The sequence below is a fragment of the Jaculus jaculus genome, chromosome 1, assembly GCF_020740685.1.
Source record: "Jaculus jaculus isolate mJacJac1 chromosome 1, mJacJac1.mat.Y.cur, whole genome shotgun sequence".
Lineage (NCBI taxonomy): Eukaryota > Metazoa > Chordata > Mammalia > Rodentia > Dipodidae > Jaculus > Jaculus jaculus.
Genome location: NC_059102.1, coordinates 221,585,497 through 221,600,199, shown reverse-complemented (window position 1 = coordinate 221,600,199; position 14,703 = coordinate 221,585,497). Strand labels below are relative to the sequence as shown.

The following is a 14,703-nucleotide window of genomic DNA, read 5'->3' as shown; positions in this document are numbered from 1 at the left end:
TGAGGTAGGGTCTTGTTCTAGCCCAGGCTGACCTGGAATGCACTATGTAGTCTCAGAGTGGCCTGGAAATCACAGCCATCCATCTACCTCTACCTCCTGAGTGCTGGGATTCAAGATGTGCACCACCACACCTGGCTTAAATTCTCCCTCTTTTCTCTAAGGCCCCCACCCAATGCCCCCCACTAAGTATCCTGGGCAGATCCAGGACAAGGGGCCTAGGGTACCTTTCTCCACCTAAAACAACATACAAATACCCCCGAACCAAAGTGTCTCCAGGCCTACCCAGGTGCCACCCCCCACAGAGTTTACATAAGATTATGGGCAGAACTAGCTCTCATCAGATCTGTAGGAAGAAGTCCTTGCTTGAGTTTAGCCATAGTTCTTCCTAACTTCTGCATTTTTAAAATTTTGTTTTGCTTTTTTCCGAGGTAGGGTCTCACTCTAGCCCCAGCTAACCTGGAATTCATTATGTAGTCTCAGGGTGGCCTCGAACTCATGGCAACCCTCCTACCTCTGCCTCCTGAGTGCTGGGATTAAAGGCGTGGGCCACCACACCCGGCAGCTTTCTGTATTTGATAAGGTATTTTCCAGAACTTTCCTGGCAGGTTCAGAGGCTGGCTGCACCAGGCTTGGAGAGCCAGTACTTCTCTAAGTGTTACATAATTCCAAGTACATCCCCTAGGAAGGTCTCATCTAAGAGAGCTTTTCACAGGAAGCCTCACTGCACTAAGAGGTGAAAGAGCACATGGGGTAGAGGGCACCACTGCACTGTCCACCCCCCCACCACTCTTTTCAGAGTCCAGCCACTCCTCTGATGTCCACACTGGACTCAGGCCAGGGCAGGAATCCGACCAAGCTGGGTGGCAGGACCTACTTGACTCAGAGGTGAAAGGTTGCCTCAGGCAGGACTTTTCCTGCTAGTTAAACGTTAACAAGCATTAAGCCCATGAGACTCAAGCTTTTCCCAGCGGCTCCTTACTGTAAAAGGATGCTTAATTAATGCTTATGGGGGGGGCTTGCATACAAAAGGTGCTTCATAAATGCTTATTCCCAAAGATTCTGGATCTGGAAAGGGGCAAGAGAATTGGAGGCGTGGCGACAGGGAGCAACATCTGCTGTCCAGCCGATCACCAGGCCAAACCCTTTCGGTAAAACACTGAAAGAAAAGGAAGTGGACAGGGTCCCAGAGACCCCCAAGGCTAGTGAGCATTCCAACAACCTCCGGCCGCGTTGGAGGATCTGTGTGTGCCCTGCCCCCAAGAGGTTCAAATGAGAGACCCGTTGACCTCACAGCCTAGTCAGCCATCCTCGACTGCCACATCCCTTCCCCCTGGAGATTCCGGGCACCAGGTGTTCACCCGAGCAGAGAAAGGGGGATGGGAGGGGGATCCGACGCGGCGACTTTCTGGAAGAGGAAGCAAGCATAATCCATCATGTAACCGTGCAGAGATATGCCCTCTGGGTGTGTGCATGCATGCAGACGAGTGTGTGGTGCATGGGCGTGCCCCAGGCGCAAAAGTCCTCTTCATGATTGCTTCTGCCTGGGAAGCGCGCGTGCGTGCGTGTATGTGTGCCTGCGCGCGCGTCCAAGGCCAGAGAGACAGGGCCTTGGACAGGAGATGGCTCCAGGCTGCAGGCAGGGCAGGGGACAGCCTCGGGTCTGCAGGGGTTAAGGCCGGAGCTGGGGCCACCGTGGGGGGAGGGTCAGGCCGGGCGACTGCGCCGCTCCGCCCCCGTCCCTCCCGCCGGCCCCGGGCCTCCGGGCGCCGCGCAAGGCCACCCCATGCCCTTATAAGGGCGGCCGTCGCCGGGGCAACGAGCGCCCGCCTCCAGCCCGCGGCGCGCGCCCCCGCCCCGCCCCCGCCGATGGAACGCTGTGTGTCAAACCGGCCGCAGCGCGAGGCCAGCGCGCGGGGTCGGCGGCGAGGGCGAGGGCGAGGCTGGGGCCGGGGCGCAGGCGCAGGCTGGGCGGGCACGGCTGCAGTGGTGGGGACGCCAGCTCGCAGAGGCCCCGGACCAGGCGCTCTGCAGGCCCGGATCGCACTCTGTGGAGCCCGGAGAGGCGACTCGGGGGAGGGGACGCGGTGACCCGCCCCAGCGCGCACCCGCCGCCCCTCCCCCTCGCCGCGCAACTTGCAGCCAAACTTTCCCCCCCTCCCGCCCCAGCTCCAGCGGCGCGCGCGCGACCCGGATGGCGACCCGCTAAGTTGGCCTCAGCCCCGGGTCACGCCATGGCCCGTGCGTCCCTACCGGGTCCCCAGGACACCCAGCTAAGGGACCTAGACGCCCCTGGCCCTCGCCTGTAGCGCGCCCCGTCGGCCGCGCGCACGCGTGGGAAAGTTGGCCTGGAACCGGCCGGACCAGTTCCGCCCCGGTGCGCGGACCGGCCGCAGGAAGTTGCTGCAAAACTTTTTTGGGGGTGTGTGTGTGCAATCGGAGCCCCCCGTGTGCTGCATGCGCGTCGGGTAAGGGGGGAATCCCCCTCGGGTTACCAGGCGTGCCCGAAGGGAGGGACTTGCAAGGGGGCGCCCCAGCTCCGCTGTCCTGGGGCTATGGCCATGGTGACCGGTGGCTGGGGCGGTCCCGGAGGTGGCGACACGAACGGCGTGGACAAGCCGGGAGGTTACCCGCGCGCGGCCGAGGAGGACTCGGCTTCTCCTCCCGGTGTGGCCAGCGATGCCGAGCCGGGCGATGAGGAGAGGCCAGGGTTGCAAGTGGACTGCGTGGTGTGCGGCGACAAGTCGAGCGGCAAGCATTACGGCGTATTCACTTGCGAAGGGTGCAAGAGCTTCTTCAAACGGAGTATCCGTCGCAACCTCAGCTACACCTGCCGGTGAGACCCCCGCGTGGGTTCCCAGTCCGCCTGGGGCATGCTTTTGGACCTGCTCGGTCACCTTGGGCCTGGCGCTGACCTTCCCTTAGCTTGCACTGTCCCCCCCCCCCTTAGCTGCGGGCACGGCCCCTGCCGAGATCATGTATACAGTCGGCACTGCATGCGTGCAGGTCTCCCCCCCAGCAGGTGGTTCTGGCTCCTCCCCTGTCTTCCCGTAGGAAGCAGTCCTGCCGCGCTCCGAGAGGTCGCGGGTGCTGTCAGGAGTGGGACCCTGTACCCCCTCTCCTCAGGGCGCCCCCTTCTTCTGGAGATTTGTGGCGCGCGGTGCCCCGCAGGAATCGGAGGTGGCACTTGTATCGAGGAGCTGGCGGCGTCCGGGGGCCATTGTCTGCGGCCGCGCGCAGATCGATATGGCGCGCCCTTGGGGTCAAATATCACTTCCAAAGTCGCCCTGTCCACCGCAGGAGCTGAAGGGACTCTGGGCGGGTGGTTCTGCGTGGCCTCTTTAGCTGGAGAGGGGTTGGGATGCTGCTTTGGGTGGAGAGCTGGACCTGTCCATCTGAGGGGGTACCCCGTGGGTTTTGGGTCACCGGAAACTAACACTGGAGGGCCCACAGGGCCACCGGAATTGACCGCCCCCCCCCCACACCAGGGTTGATGCCAACCTCAGCTTCAGGACAATCCTTTAAACTTTGGGGCTTCTGTTTACAAGATGAGGGAGCTCCCTGAGGCTGACCTGGCTGGGGTACCCCTCCACGGCATGGAAGGGTGTGGCATTGCTTGCTAGCTGCTCTTGGTGAAGTTGGAGATAGTCCCTTGCAAAAGAGGTTGGGCGTCCAGCTCTGGGGGTGCATACCCTGAGCAGCCCTGCTCTGCACCCCAGAGAACTTGCAGGGTCTCTGCAGCGTGGGACTGATGGACCCATTCACTAGATGCCCAGAGCTGAGACCCACAGAGGTCCTAATAGATGTGACATATAAGGGGCCTCACTTAAGGTGGGCTTTATCAAGGAGGATCTGTGCGGCTGGGATACCTGATCCTTGAGTTTGCGAAGTCTGCTTTTCCAGAGGGAGCAGCTGATGGCCAGCTTGGTGGGGCCACACAGACACCCTGAGCTGGAGTTTGGCCCGTGCAAGTCTTGGCTTAGGACTCATTGGGGGTGACCATAGTGGGAGTGGCTTGCTCCCTCCTCCAGCTGTAACTGGGCCACCAGACTTTGGCCTCATTCTTGCTGCTGGAATAAGGTGCATGCTATGGCTGGGTCTTTGGGGAGGAAGGAGGAAGCTTGTGCAAGTTTGGGGTCCCACGTGCTCCATACTCTCTGAAGGTGGGAATCTGAGCAGCAAGCACTGATGTTTCTTTGGAACATGAGCTATTTGACCTAGTGTAATCATTGTCCTTCTCTGAGCCTCAGATTGGCTCAGCAACCACCCTGAGCACATCCTGGGGGCCAGGCCTGCGGGCTCTAGGTTCCCAGGGGAGAAGCTGTGGGGAGGGGGAAGGGAGTTAGAGGGCTGTCTGGAGGAGACAACAGAAGCTGGCCTAAAGTATAGAGTCTGGAGCTGGGTGTGGTGGCAGCACATGCCTTTAAGCCCAGCACTAGGGAGGCTGAAATAGTAGGATCCCTGTGAGTTTGAAGCCAGCCCAAGGCTAGAGTGAATTCCAGGTCAGCCTGGCCTAGAGTGAGACCTTACCTGGAAAAAGAAAACAAAACAACAACAACAATAAAAATTATAGAGTCTGGCAAGCAGAAGAGGGTGTAATGAAATATCTAGTGTGTGTGTGTGTGTGTGTGTGTGTGTGTGTGTGTATGTGTGTGTGTAGGGGTCTGCAGGTGGGCTGTGTTGTAAAGTGAACCCACCCAGGCATGGGAGATGTTATGCTAGTGAAGCCTTTAATCACAGCACTTGAGAGGCTGAAGTAGGAGGATCACCAGGAGTTTGAGGCTATCCTGAGACTACAGACCGAATTCCAGGTCAGCCTGGACTAGAGTGAGACCTTATCTCAAAAACCAAAAAAAAGAAGCAAGTGGGTCTATGAAAAGCTGGATTAAGGGCAATAGGAAGTTATGGGTAGTGTGAGCAGGGTAGGGCTGTGATCAAATTGAACTGGAAAGCTGGTTGCAGTGCTGCCCACTGTGAGTTCCAGCTACTTGGGGCTGAGATGGGAAGATGGCTTTCCAGAAGTTTGAGGCCAATTTGGGCAGCACAGTGGGACCTCATCTCAAAATGAAGCAAAAGCTCACAAAGCAAACAAACAGAAAAATTAGATTGGAAGCCAAAAGCCCAGGGATGATGCCAAATTGGACCATTGCCATTGGGTAAAGCATATCAGCTTTAGGTGAGATAATTAGAAGAACTTACTGTTGTTTTTAATCGGGGGGGGGGGGGCAGATCTGTCCCAGCTTCACAGCTGGAGAAGTTGAGGTAGAAAGAAAGTCTTCGCTTACCAGGAAGCCCCTGCCCACCCAAGCCTGGCTGGTTCCACCCCGCTGCCTAGGATCCTCCCACTATGTGCATGGCTATGGGCTTTGTTCTAGCTGTGTCTGAGTTTTCTCTGCCCTTTCTGGGGCCACCAGAAACCTCAGGGCCTCAGCTTTCCTAACTGTCCTGATCTCCTGGGCTGAGAACTCCCCAGTCTCCTGGCTCAGTGCACCCCCACATAGCTTGGTACTCCACTTACAGATGAGGAAAGTCTGGTGGCAAGGCCAACTCCACACCTGTGGGTTTGGTTTCTGTCTGTCTCCAGTTGCCTCTTTGTACCCAGTTGGACATAGGGATGTCTGTTCCTAACCTTGGTGAGATAATCCTCATGGGCTGCCCAAAAGAAGCATCCTGGCATATCTCTCTCTCCCAGAGGTTGCTTGGGGTTCCCAGGGGAGAGGAAAGTTTTCTCTTTTTCCTCTTTCCTTTCTTATTATAAGCTATATTGGAGCCCCACAACGCTGGGGTCCCAGTGACAACTGGCAGTTGTCTTGACAGTGACCAAATAAAATTAAAATATTCCATTTTCCATCTTTTTGCATATCAAACCTCTGCTTTTATTGTACCATTTGTCAGAAATGGTTTCCCTCTTCCACTTCCCCAGAAAACTTCTGTTCATCCTTCAAATCCCATTTCCAAAGTGCCCTTCCTGGTGTGCTCATCAACTTCCCAAGACTCCTATCCACCCATCACCACTCAGTATGACTGCCCTTTACTCTTCATAAGCCTGCAGTGTGAGTCTGTCTGTATACCCCTTTGGGGCAACCTTCCCCAGTTGCAGAGAGCTCCCACTGGTGCCTCTCAGGGATTCCTTCCAAAGGTGGCTCCCAGGGTGGTTCCAGGCAGGAGGATGTAGGCATCACAGGAAACCCTGGCCTCTGTGTGTCATCAGGTCCAACCGAGACTGTCAGATTGACCAGCACCACCGGAACCAGTGCCAGTACTGTCGCCTTAAGAAGTGCTTCCGAGTGGGCATGCGAAAGGAGGGTGAGTAGTGAGGAAGGTGTGGACACAGCAGAGGCTGGGGCCCACTGACCTCTTTCCCATTGATTTAATTTCTCTCTGGGCCCTGTAACCCCAGCTGGGGGATCTAGTTAGGACCTGGTCCCCTGGTTGTGATGGTTGACTTGAGGAAAGTTCCTATGTAGCCCACATTGGGACTTTGCCCAGGCTTTCTCTGGCCTTTGGGCCAGCTCCCCTGTTTTGCTCCCTTGGTGACCTCTTTGTCCCTCTCTGAACCAGGATCTATTTTTCCTTATTTGATTTCTTCACCTTCCACCCTTCATCCTGGGTTCTGTATGTTTGCCCAAGGTAGGAATGCAGGCAGATTAAGGCAAAAGGCAGCCAGAGGGAGGCCCAGCCTCATGTCCTTGCCCAGGGGATCTGGATGAACAAACATACTGGTCAGCTGGTATTAGATTGTACTAAGCACCCCTAGAATTCAAGTGGAATCCAGAGGCGGCCCTATGGAGCCCTGGTGGTCAGGAACTGATGTCAGATTGTGAGGTGGGGTCCCCTTATGCACAGCTACATGCTTCAGCATGCTCTACTGGGTCAAGGGCCAGGTGAGCAGTCTTTATTAGCATACCTTGAATGTGTCCTGCTTTTAAAGTTGGTTTCTTCTTATGCGGCCTATATGGGAGAAGCTGGGAAAGGTTGCTCAGGGTCTTTTTCTTAAAATTGGGAAGTTAGGATTAGATGATGATGCACCTAAATCCCTGCACTCAGGAGGCTAAGGCAGGGTGATCTTGAGTTTGAGATCAGCCTCTGCCATATTAGGGAACCCTGTTTCAAAATGCAATATTGGGGAACCCTGTTTCAAAATGCAAAGAACAAAACATTGTTCAGTTAGTCTTTCTGTCCCTTTAAGTTTGAGGACAGCTCTTGTCCCAGCCCTTCTCCCCAAACCTGGATTTTGCCTCTACTTGTCTTCCCGATGGAAAATCCCGATAGGCCCCAAATTAGAACCTCCCTGTAAGGGGTAGAAGTTTCTGTAATCGCAGTTTATGCTGCAAGCCTCAGGGTCTTTGCACAGCTGTTCCCTCTGTCCAAAGTACTCTTCCTTCAGCTATGGGCCAGGCGCCCTCCCTCACTTCTTGAAGACAAGCCCCCAACCCCTTTATTGGAACCATTTATCTACCTTACTCTGTAACTTACTTATACCCCTGACAGAATGTCCGTTGCCCTTTATCTTGCTCAGTTAACATCCCCAGGACCAGGTCTATTGTCTGGCATACAGTAAGTGCTACAGAAAACAAAACAAAAAAAACATTCTTTGCTAGAATTACATTCCATCCATTAGACAGTCACTACTTTAACTAAGTTTATATCAAATCTCATTTAATTTAGTGAATGACATTTTCATCACCATTACCTTCTGCATTTTACATACGAGGAAACTGAGGCAGATTGGTGAGGCATGTGCTGGAGGCAGATAGCAATAGAGTTGTGGTTAGGATGGGGGCTTGAGGAAACAGCAACAGCCAGTGCAAAGGCACTGAGGTAAGAAGATGGCTGGGTGAGGAACGGCAAGGGAAGAAGTCATAGTTCTTGATCTAAGAAGGAACTTCCCTCAGGTTCTGCTAGGAGGACTACAGGAACATTTTGGAGCCTTATCCAACTATTGGACAGGTAGCTCTGGGACTCTCTGCTTCTCTGATATTTGCCCCTGGTCCCTGCCCATGTCCATCAACATTCCTGGGTTTAGCTGGTTCCACCTGGGCTGACCTGGACTTCACCCAGCTTGTGAACAGCATGTCAGCTCATTAAAGCACACTTATTAGTCTCTGCCTGCTTCCAGACCCAGGCTTCTTTTCCTACACCAGGTGTTTGGCCAATCATCTGTTGCTTGATGGCTCAGTTTCCCTGTTGCCCAGGTCAGCAGTGAGTTCTCTTCTCCTTCAGCTTAATTTTTTTTCTGAATTTATTTATTTGAGAGAAAGACAGAAAGAGAGAATGGGCATGCCAGGGCCTGCAGCTGCTGCAAATGAACTCTAGATGCATGCACCACCATGTTTATCTGGCTTACATGGGTACTGGAGAATTGAGCCTGGGTCCTTTGGCTTTACAGGCAAGCACCTTAACCACTAAGACATCTCTCCAACCCTCCTTCTTCAGCTTTTTGAGACAGGGTCTCACATGTTCAGGCAGGCCTTAAACTTACTATGTGGCCTTGAGCTCCTGATCTTCCTGCCTCCACCTCCTGAGTTCTGGGTAGCTAGATGACAGGTGTAAGCCTTCACAAGTAAGGCTAGCAAGAGCGGTTACTGCAGACCGGACCTTGCTCCCTGTCCTAGGACTAGTCAGATGAAACTTGCCCTTGGAGACCCACGATGGCTGGTCTCGTAGGACAGAGTTGAGGCTAGTGGATGACACATTTGTTTTGATATCCAAGCTGGCCCGGACTTGGTGCTCCTATGCTCCAACATCAGCTCTAGGCTCCTCCATGAGGGTCAGAAGAGGCTTCCACAGCTTCCCCCATCTCTCATCATTGCTTGGAGAAGGGACCGGGCGGGATTCAGGAAGTGGGCGCTGGAAGGTGGGTCAGGTTGACGATCTCTGGGCTTGGGGTCCACGTGGCCTAGTGACCCGTGCGTACGTTGTCTCCCACAGCTGTGCAGCGCGGCCGCATCCCGCACGCGCTGCCGGGAGCCGCGGCCTCTTCGGGCAGCCCCCCGGGCGGAGCGCTGGTGGCGGTGGGCGGAGACCTGTTCCCGGGGCCGCCGGTGTCCGAGCTGATCATGCAACTGCTGCGGGCAGAGCCTTACCCCGCAGCAGCCGGACGCTTCGGCGGGGGCGGTGGCGCGGCGGGCGCCGTGCTGGGCATAGACAACGTGTGCGAGCTGGCGGCGCGGCTGTTGTTCAGCACCGTGGAGTGGGCGCGCCACGCTCCCTTCTTCCCGGAGCTGCCCGTGGCGGACCAGGTGGCGCTGCTGCGCCTTAGCTGGAGCGAGCTGTTCGTGCTGAACGCGGCGCAGGCGGCGCTGCCCCTGCACACTGCGCCGCTGCTGGCCGCCGCGGGCCTGCACGCCGCGCCCATGGCCGCCGAGCGCGCCGTGGCTTTCATGGACCAGGTGCGCGCCTTTCAGGAGCAGGTGGACAAGCTGGGCCGCCTTCAGGTCGACTCCGCCGAGTTCGGCTGCCTCAAGGCCATCGCGCTCTTCACGCCGGGTGAGCCTCGCGGGCGGGGCGGGGACCCAGGCCACGCCCTCTGCTTTACCAACACATTCCAGGTCATATCCACACGCCAAATGCGCCCTAACATCCACCAACAGGCCCCCACTTGTAATTCAGGCTATGCTTACGAACCGAACCCCACCCCAACTTGCTTCAGGTCACGCGCCCAACTTCAGCCCAAGACCTTGCCCAGGTCACGCTCCAAATAGATCCCCGAGACCGTGCCCACAATGCAGCCACAGTGCACCTCAGGCCACACCGCCATCCGGGCCACATTCCCACTCCACCCTGGTTTTGCCATGCCCTCAGTCTCTACCCCCACTGTTCTGGGCCCCACTGACTTTCGCTTCCAGAGGTGGCCTCCAGGTAGGCGTGGTTGCGCATGGATTGGGCTAGGGGCGTGACTTGCACGTCCCTCCCATAGAGAGTGGAGCGGAGAGTGGCCGGCCACCGGCTGCGCAGCAGGGTCTGCACCTAGGACAGAAGCGCCCCTGTGAGGGTGTTCTCACAGATGAAGCCTACTTAATATTTCTTGAGGGCGAACTTTGCCTTTGTGCCCTGGACCCCTTTTCCTCCTCCTGAGTACCTGCCCCGCCCCAGTGGTGCTCCACCCCACCCCTGTAGGTCCCTTGTCCTCCTACTTTCCCAGAAGTGATTCTATGCCCTTTCACCCAGATGCCTGCGGCCTCTCGGACCCGGCCCACGTAGAGAGCCTGCAGGAGAAGGCGCAGGTGGCCCTCACAGAGTACGTGCGCGCCCAGTACCCATCCCAGCCCCAGAGATTTGGACGCTTGCTGCTACGCCTGCCTGCTCTGCGCGCTGTCCCAGCCTCCCTTATCTCCCAGCTCTTCTTCATGCGTTTGGTGGGCAAGACGCCGATCGAGACGCTGATCCGAGACATGTTGCTGTCTGGGAGCACCTTCAACTGGCCCTATGGCTCTGGCCAGTGACTGTGGGGACTGGCACCTGATGGGACATGGATGCTGGGGCCTGGAGGGGGACCCTGAGGCACAGCATCCTGCCCACTTTCCTGGGACTATGATTTTTTAAAGACTGTGAAGCGTTTGTCTTTTTTTTTTTTTTTTTTAATGATCATGAAACCAAAAAGACATGAATCTTCCAGGCCCCAGCCTTGTCCTCACTGGAGCCTTTGAGGGTGAGGGACAGAGGGTCATGAACTCATGGGGTGGCAGGCTGGCTTCTTCAGGGGTTGGTATGGCTGAGGAGAGGGAGCAAGGACCAGAAAGATCTTCTGGACATGTGATCCACGTTGGACACAACGATGAATAAATCAAGGCCAATAAAGGTGTTTCCTACTTGGACAGCCTCCCTGGTCCTCTTTTGCATGGTTGGGACATAACCCATGGCCTCGCACATGCTTGGCAGGTGCTGACCAATGGACAACCAAAGTAGAAAATTTCCCAAGACAACTTTGGAGTTGTTTGTTCAAGCTATACCTTCAAAACCCTTAGGTGTTTTGAATTCCATGAGTTCAGAACTTCCCTTTTCTGTCCAAACCAGTTAGAATTGAATTTCTTAATTAAAAAAAAATCTGTTCCTAAAATTTGCACTTTGAAATGTGGACTTAACTGAGTTAGTGTTTGGGGATACAAGGGATTCGAGTTTGTGGCTCTGATAGGAGGTGAGAGTCAGGACTAGCCCTTCTGTGCTTATAATAGGGGTTAGCTTTGTGTTTAATCAGTAGCCCAACTCCTAATTTTTCTACAAAACCCTACTCATATAGCCCCTTCTTGCAGAAAGACATCTTAGGCTCATTGGCTGATTTGTGGTCCAATGGCCCATGACTACGAATACTTCCCTAGACTAGGGGTTTACTGAAGTCAATCTTTTTTTTTTGTTTTGTTTTTTTGTTTTTTCAAGGTGGGGTCTTACTGTAGTTCAGGCCGACCTGGAATAATTTACTCTGTAGTCTCAGGGTGGCCTTGAACTCACAGCAATCCTCCTACCTTTGCCTCCTGAGTGCTGGGATCAAAGGAGTGCACCACCGCACCCGGGACCTGCCCATCTACAACTGGCCTCTCTTATTCCTGTCTCCTGTGATTCAGAGAGGGCAGAATGTGGTCCACAGCCTGGCAGGGAGCTTGGCTTGATGTACACTCTCAGAATCCAAGACAGGCAAATCAAGGAACTATTTGGGGTGGAAATCAAGGTCCTTCGAGATCTGCACCTTCATCAGGCCATTTCTCTAGTAAAATGTAGGTCAGGTAGGGACTTAGGCCCTTGGCCCATTTCGCTTCCATCATGTGCCCTAAATACTGCATGCTAACCAACTGGACACCTGAAACACCCCACAGACGCTATTTTTTTGGTACAAGGTCTCCTTGTGTAGCCAAGAGTAACTCACAGGTGCCCCCCACCTGGGATACTGGATAAGCCTCTTTCTCTGAATGTTTCACCTCTGGAAAATAGAATGCTTTTTGGTGACAATTGAGCAGACGTGATGAGTAGCTGCACACAGGTGTTTAATTGATGTTTACTCTCTGGAATGTCTAGTAGGACCGGCTTCCACTGAAAGGACTGGGTCAGGGAGATTCTAATAAGTCTTCCCAGATAAGGGTCTTGGCCACTGCCAGTCTCCAGACATTCAGAAGTATACACAGCCCTCGCTGTCCCTTTGGTCATCGAATTTGCGGATCTGACTCTTGAGATGCCTCAGTTTACCCTTCAGGTAGTGACAGCGAGCCTGCTTATCCAGGAAGCCAGGATCCTGGGAGGATAAGAGCTGGGAAAGTCTAACAGCATTTAAACCTGAGGTCCAACTTCAGGACAGTATCAGTGGAGCAAAGACTACATGGTGGCCCCATGAGTCCTGACTCACCATTCGCTTCTTCTCTATCTCTCTCCAGACTCGAGCGGCAACGTGGGCCTCTTTCTGCAAGCACAGGATAGAGGATGGAGTTCAAAAGCAGTAGACCCAAGAAGGGCGCTCATCCAGCAGAGGGAGAAAGATCCCAGAGGGCCAAGAGGCTGACCTGGCTTTGTGGTAGGGGCAGTGACATCAGCAGTGCCTCCAGCTGTTGGAGCTTGTCCTGTGTGGCCTCCACCTCTTGTCGGAGCTCCAAGAATTCTGCGTATTGGTCGTGGAACACTGCAACATAACGGCTGCGTGCCCTCTCATTGCTCACTGGTGGGTACTTACTACGGGGTTGGAGGAGGTCAGTGTTAGTAGAAGTCATTCTGTCTTTGAATTCAATCTAGTCAATTGATTTTTCTTTGCCCATGTGGGATTCTAATTTAAAATGCCATACCCCCTTTCCAATTAGGCAGACTCTTGCCCATCAAAGCCCCTACCTCAGTGCTCCTTCCCAGATTCCAGGCATTGGGGATTGAATCTATAGACCTACACATGCTAGGGCAAACGCTTTCCACTACATTCCAGCACAAGTTTTCAGGCATTAAGAAGCACACAGTAAGCTGGGAGTGATGACACACAACTGTAATCCGCAGAATTCAAGAAGCTGAGACAGGAGGATCATGAATTTGAGGCCAGCCTGGGCTACGTGGTGAAACCCGGTCTCTTCTTTCCATCTCTCTCTCTCTCTCTCTCTCTCTCTCTCTCTCTCTCTCTCTCTCTCTCTCTCACACACACACACACACACACACACACACACTGAAAATAAAGTGTCTGGGCCACTCACAGCTCATAGTCGGGCACTGAAGGGGAGCTAGGCATCTGCGATCCAAGAGGCTTCCTGGGGTTCAGCAGGATCTGAGGGCACAGTTCATCAGCAAACACAATCTTCCTGCGCTGAGTCCCGGGCACTCCCGGCTGGGGATGGCTTGCAGGGCGGCGGGTGCTGGCCTCATGGCCTAGAGGCGCCAGGGTCTGCAAGCGCCACGGGTATCAGGGTTCAGGGTAAACGAAGCTGCCTGGAGATTGGGGTCCTTCAGGCTGGGAGATCCTAACGACACTCACCCGGGGCCCAGGGTCAGGCGGTCGGGTGTGCGGGAGAGCACGGGGCCCGTGGGTCTGGGGGCGCTGACGCGCCGGCAGGCGCGCGGCAGAGGCGGCGTTCTGGAGCCCGCGGGCGGCAGGGCGCGAGCTGCGGGCGGCATCTCGGCCAGGGCCCTGCGGCCGAGGTCTGAGGACAGCCTGTGGGAGCGCGGGGAAGAGCTGCAGACCGCCAGCACCTTCGTTTGCATAGAAGCCCGCGGTTGGCTGGTCGCGCGCCCTGACTCCGCCCCACTACAGAACCCGGAAGAGCGTGAGGCAGAAGAGTTACGGAGTCACCCGCCACAGGAGCAGAGCTTGGGGGTGGTGACCCCGAACCATAAAACACCCTCAGTCCCCTCTGCCCACAGTCATAGTTCCCGAGCGGAGACCCACCCCACCTAACGGCCGAATAGCTCCCTCCCGCGCGGTGTCACCTGTCCCAGCGCCAGGGATCCGAGCCTAGATATGCTGCAGGAAACTCCAGCCTGGGCCGCGCAGGAACTGCGAGGGCGCTCTACACGGTGGGCGGGCCCTAGGGGCGGGCTGTGGCCTGGGGCCATACATGAAAGGCGGTCCAAATCACTGCACACTGTATCTGAGCCAGTCATTCACACTCTTAACTTATTTGGACAAAAGGGTAATTCTAGACTACTCAAATCTTTGTGAAAATGTACGTACCTACGTAAGTACTGGTGCTGAGGATTGACTACAGTTTTGCTTATGCTAGGCAAGCACTCTGTTGCTAAGGGCCCCAGCCCATGGTAATAAGGTTTTTATTTATATGCAAGTGTGTATATGCATATATGGTGCCTCATGGTCTCTTGTTTATGTGGGTGCTGGGGAACTGAATCTGAGGCCCTGAGGCCGATAAGCTTTGCAAGCAAGCACTTAAAACCTCCAAACCATCTCCCCAGCCCCATTGTAATTATATGTATTTTTGCAATTGTTTCTGAGAGAGAATTGGTGCACCAGGGCCTCCAGCCACTGCAAACTCCAGGTGTGTGCACCAGCTTGTGCGCATATGTGACCTTACGCACTTGTATCACTTTGTGCATGTGGCTTACGTGGGATATGGAAAGTTCAACATGGGTCCTTTAGGCTTTGCAGGCAAGTGCCTAAACTGCTCTCCAGCCCAGTAATTATATATGTATGTATTTTTTTTTGAGGGGGGGAATTGAGGTAGGGTCTCACTCTAGCTCAGGCTGTCCTGGAATTCACTATGGAGTCTCAGGGTGGCCTCAAACTCAGGGCAATCC

The 14,703-nt window shown here is 54.9% G+C and overlaps 2 protein-coding genes across 3 annotated transcripts; one reads left to right on the top strand and one right to left on the bottom strand.

The window, feature by feature from the left end:
* The first annotated feature begins 1,992 nt into the window (after positions 1-1,992).
* Positions 1,993-10,812, top strand: Nr2f6 (nuclear receptor subfamily 2 group F member 6). The gene is made up of 4 exons (XM_004665980.2): positions 1,993-2,833; positions 6,209-6,303; positions 8,929-9,486; positions 10,168-10,812. Exons 1-4 carry the CDS (start codon positions 2,553-2,555, stop codon positions 10,440-10,442), a joined length of 1,209 nt encoding a protein of 402 aa, XP_004666037.1. The 5' UTR covers positions 1,993-2,552; the 3' UTR covers positions 10,443-10,812.
* Ocel1 (occludin/ELL domain containing 1) lies at positions 9,390-14,578 on the bottom strand. Of its 2 annotated transcripts, none has more exons than XM_045151097.1 (6): positions 13,882-14,578; positions 13,430-13,606; positions 13,152-13,339; positions 12,486-12,651; positions 12,332-12,385; positions 9,390-9,966 (listed from the first exon to the last, which is right to left on the bottom strand). In XM_045151097.1, the coding sequence occupies exons 1-6, from the start codon at positions 14,053-14,055 to the stop codon at positions 9,805-9,807; spliced, it is 921 nt and encodes a 306-aa protein (XP_045007032.1). In that variant the 5' UTR covers positions 14,056-14,578; the 3' UTR covers positions 9,390-9,804. The 2 variants fall into 2 exon arrangements, with proteins under 2 accessions (XP_045007032.1, XP_045007042.1); XM_045151107.1 differs by lacking the exon at positions 9,390-9,966 and adding an exon at positions 11,959-12,220 and having other exon boundaries at positions 13,882-14,233.
* Positions 14,579-14,703: the final 125 nt, after the last annotated feature.

Coding starts and splice junctions, on each gene's coding strand:
- Nr2f6 (XM_004665980.2), top strand. CDS start 2,553: ATGGCCATGGTGACCGGTGGCTGGGGCGGTCCCGGAGGTGGCGACACG. Junction 2,834..6,208: donor AACCTCAGCTACACCTGCCG/GTGAGACCCCCG, acceptor GTGTGTCATCAG/GTCCAACCGAGACTGTCAGA. Junction 6,304..8,928: donor AGTGGGCATGCGAAAGGAGG/GTGAGTAGTGAG, acceptor TGTCTCCCACAG/CTGTGCAGCGCGGCCGCATC.
- Ocel1 (XM_045151097.1), bottom strand. CDS start 14,055: ATGACTGGCTCAGATACAGTGTGCAGTGATTTGGACCGCCTTTCATGT. Junction 13,340..13,429: donor CGCCTGACCCTGGGCCCCGG/GTGAGTGTCGTT, acceptor TGGCGCTTGCAG/ACCCTGGCGCCTCTAGGCCA. Junction 12,652..13,151: donor TCAGTGCCCGACTATGAGCT/GTGAGTGGCCCA, acceptor CCAACCCCGTAG/TAAGTACCCACCAGTGAGCA.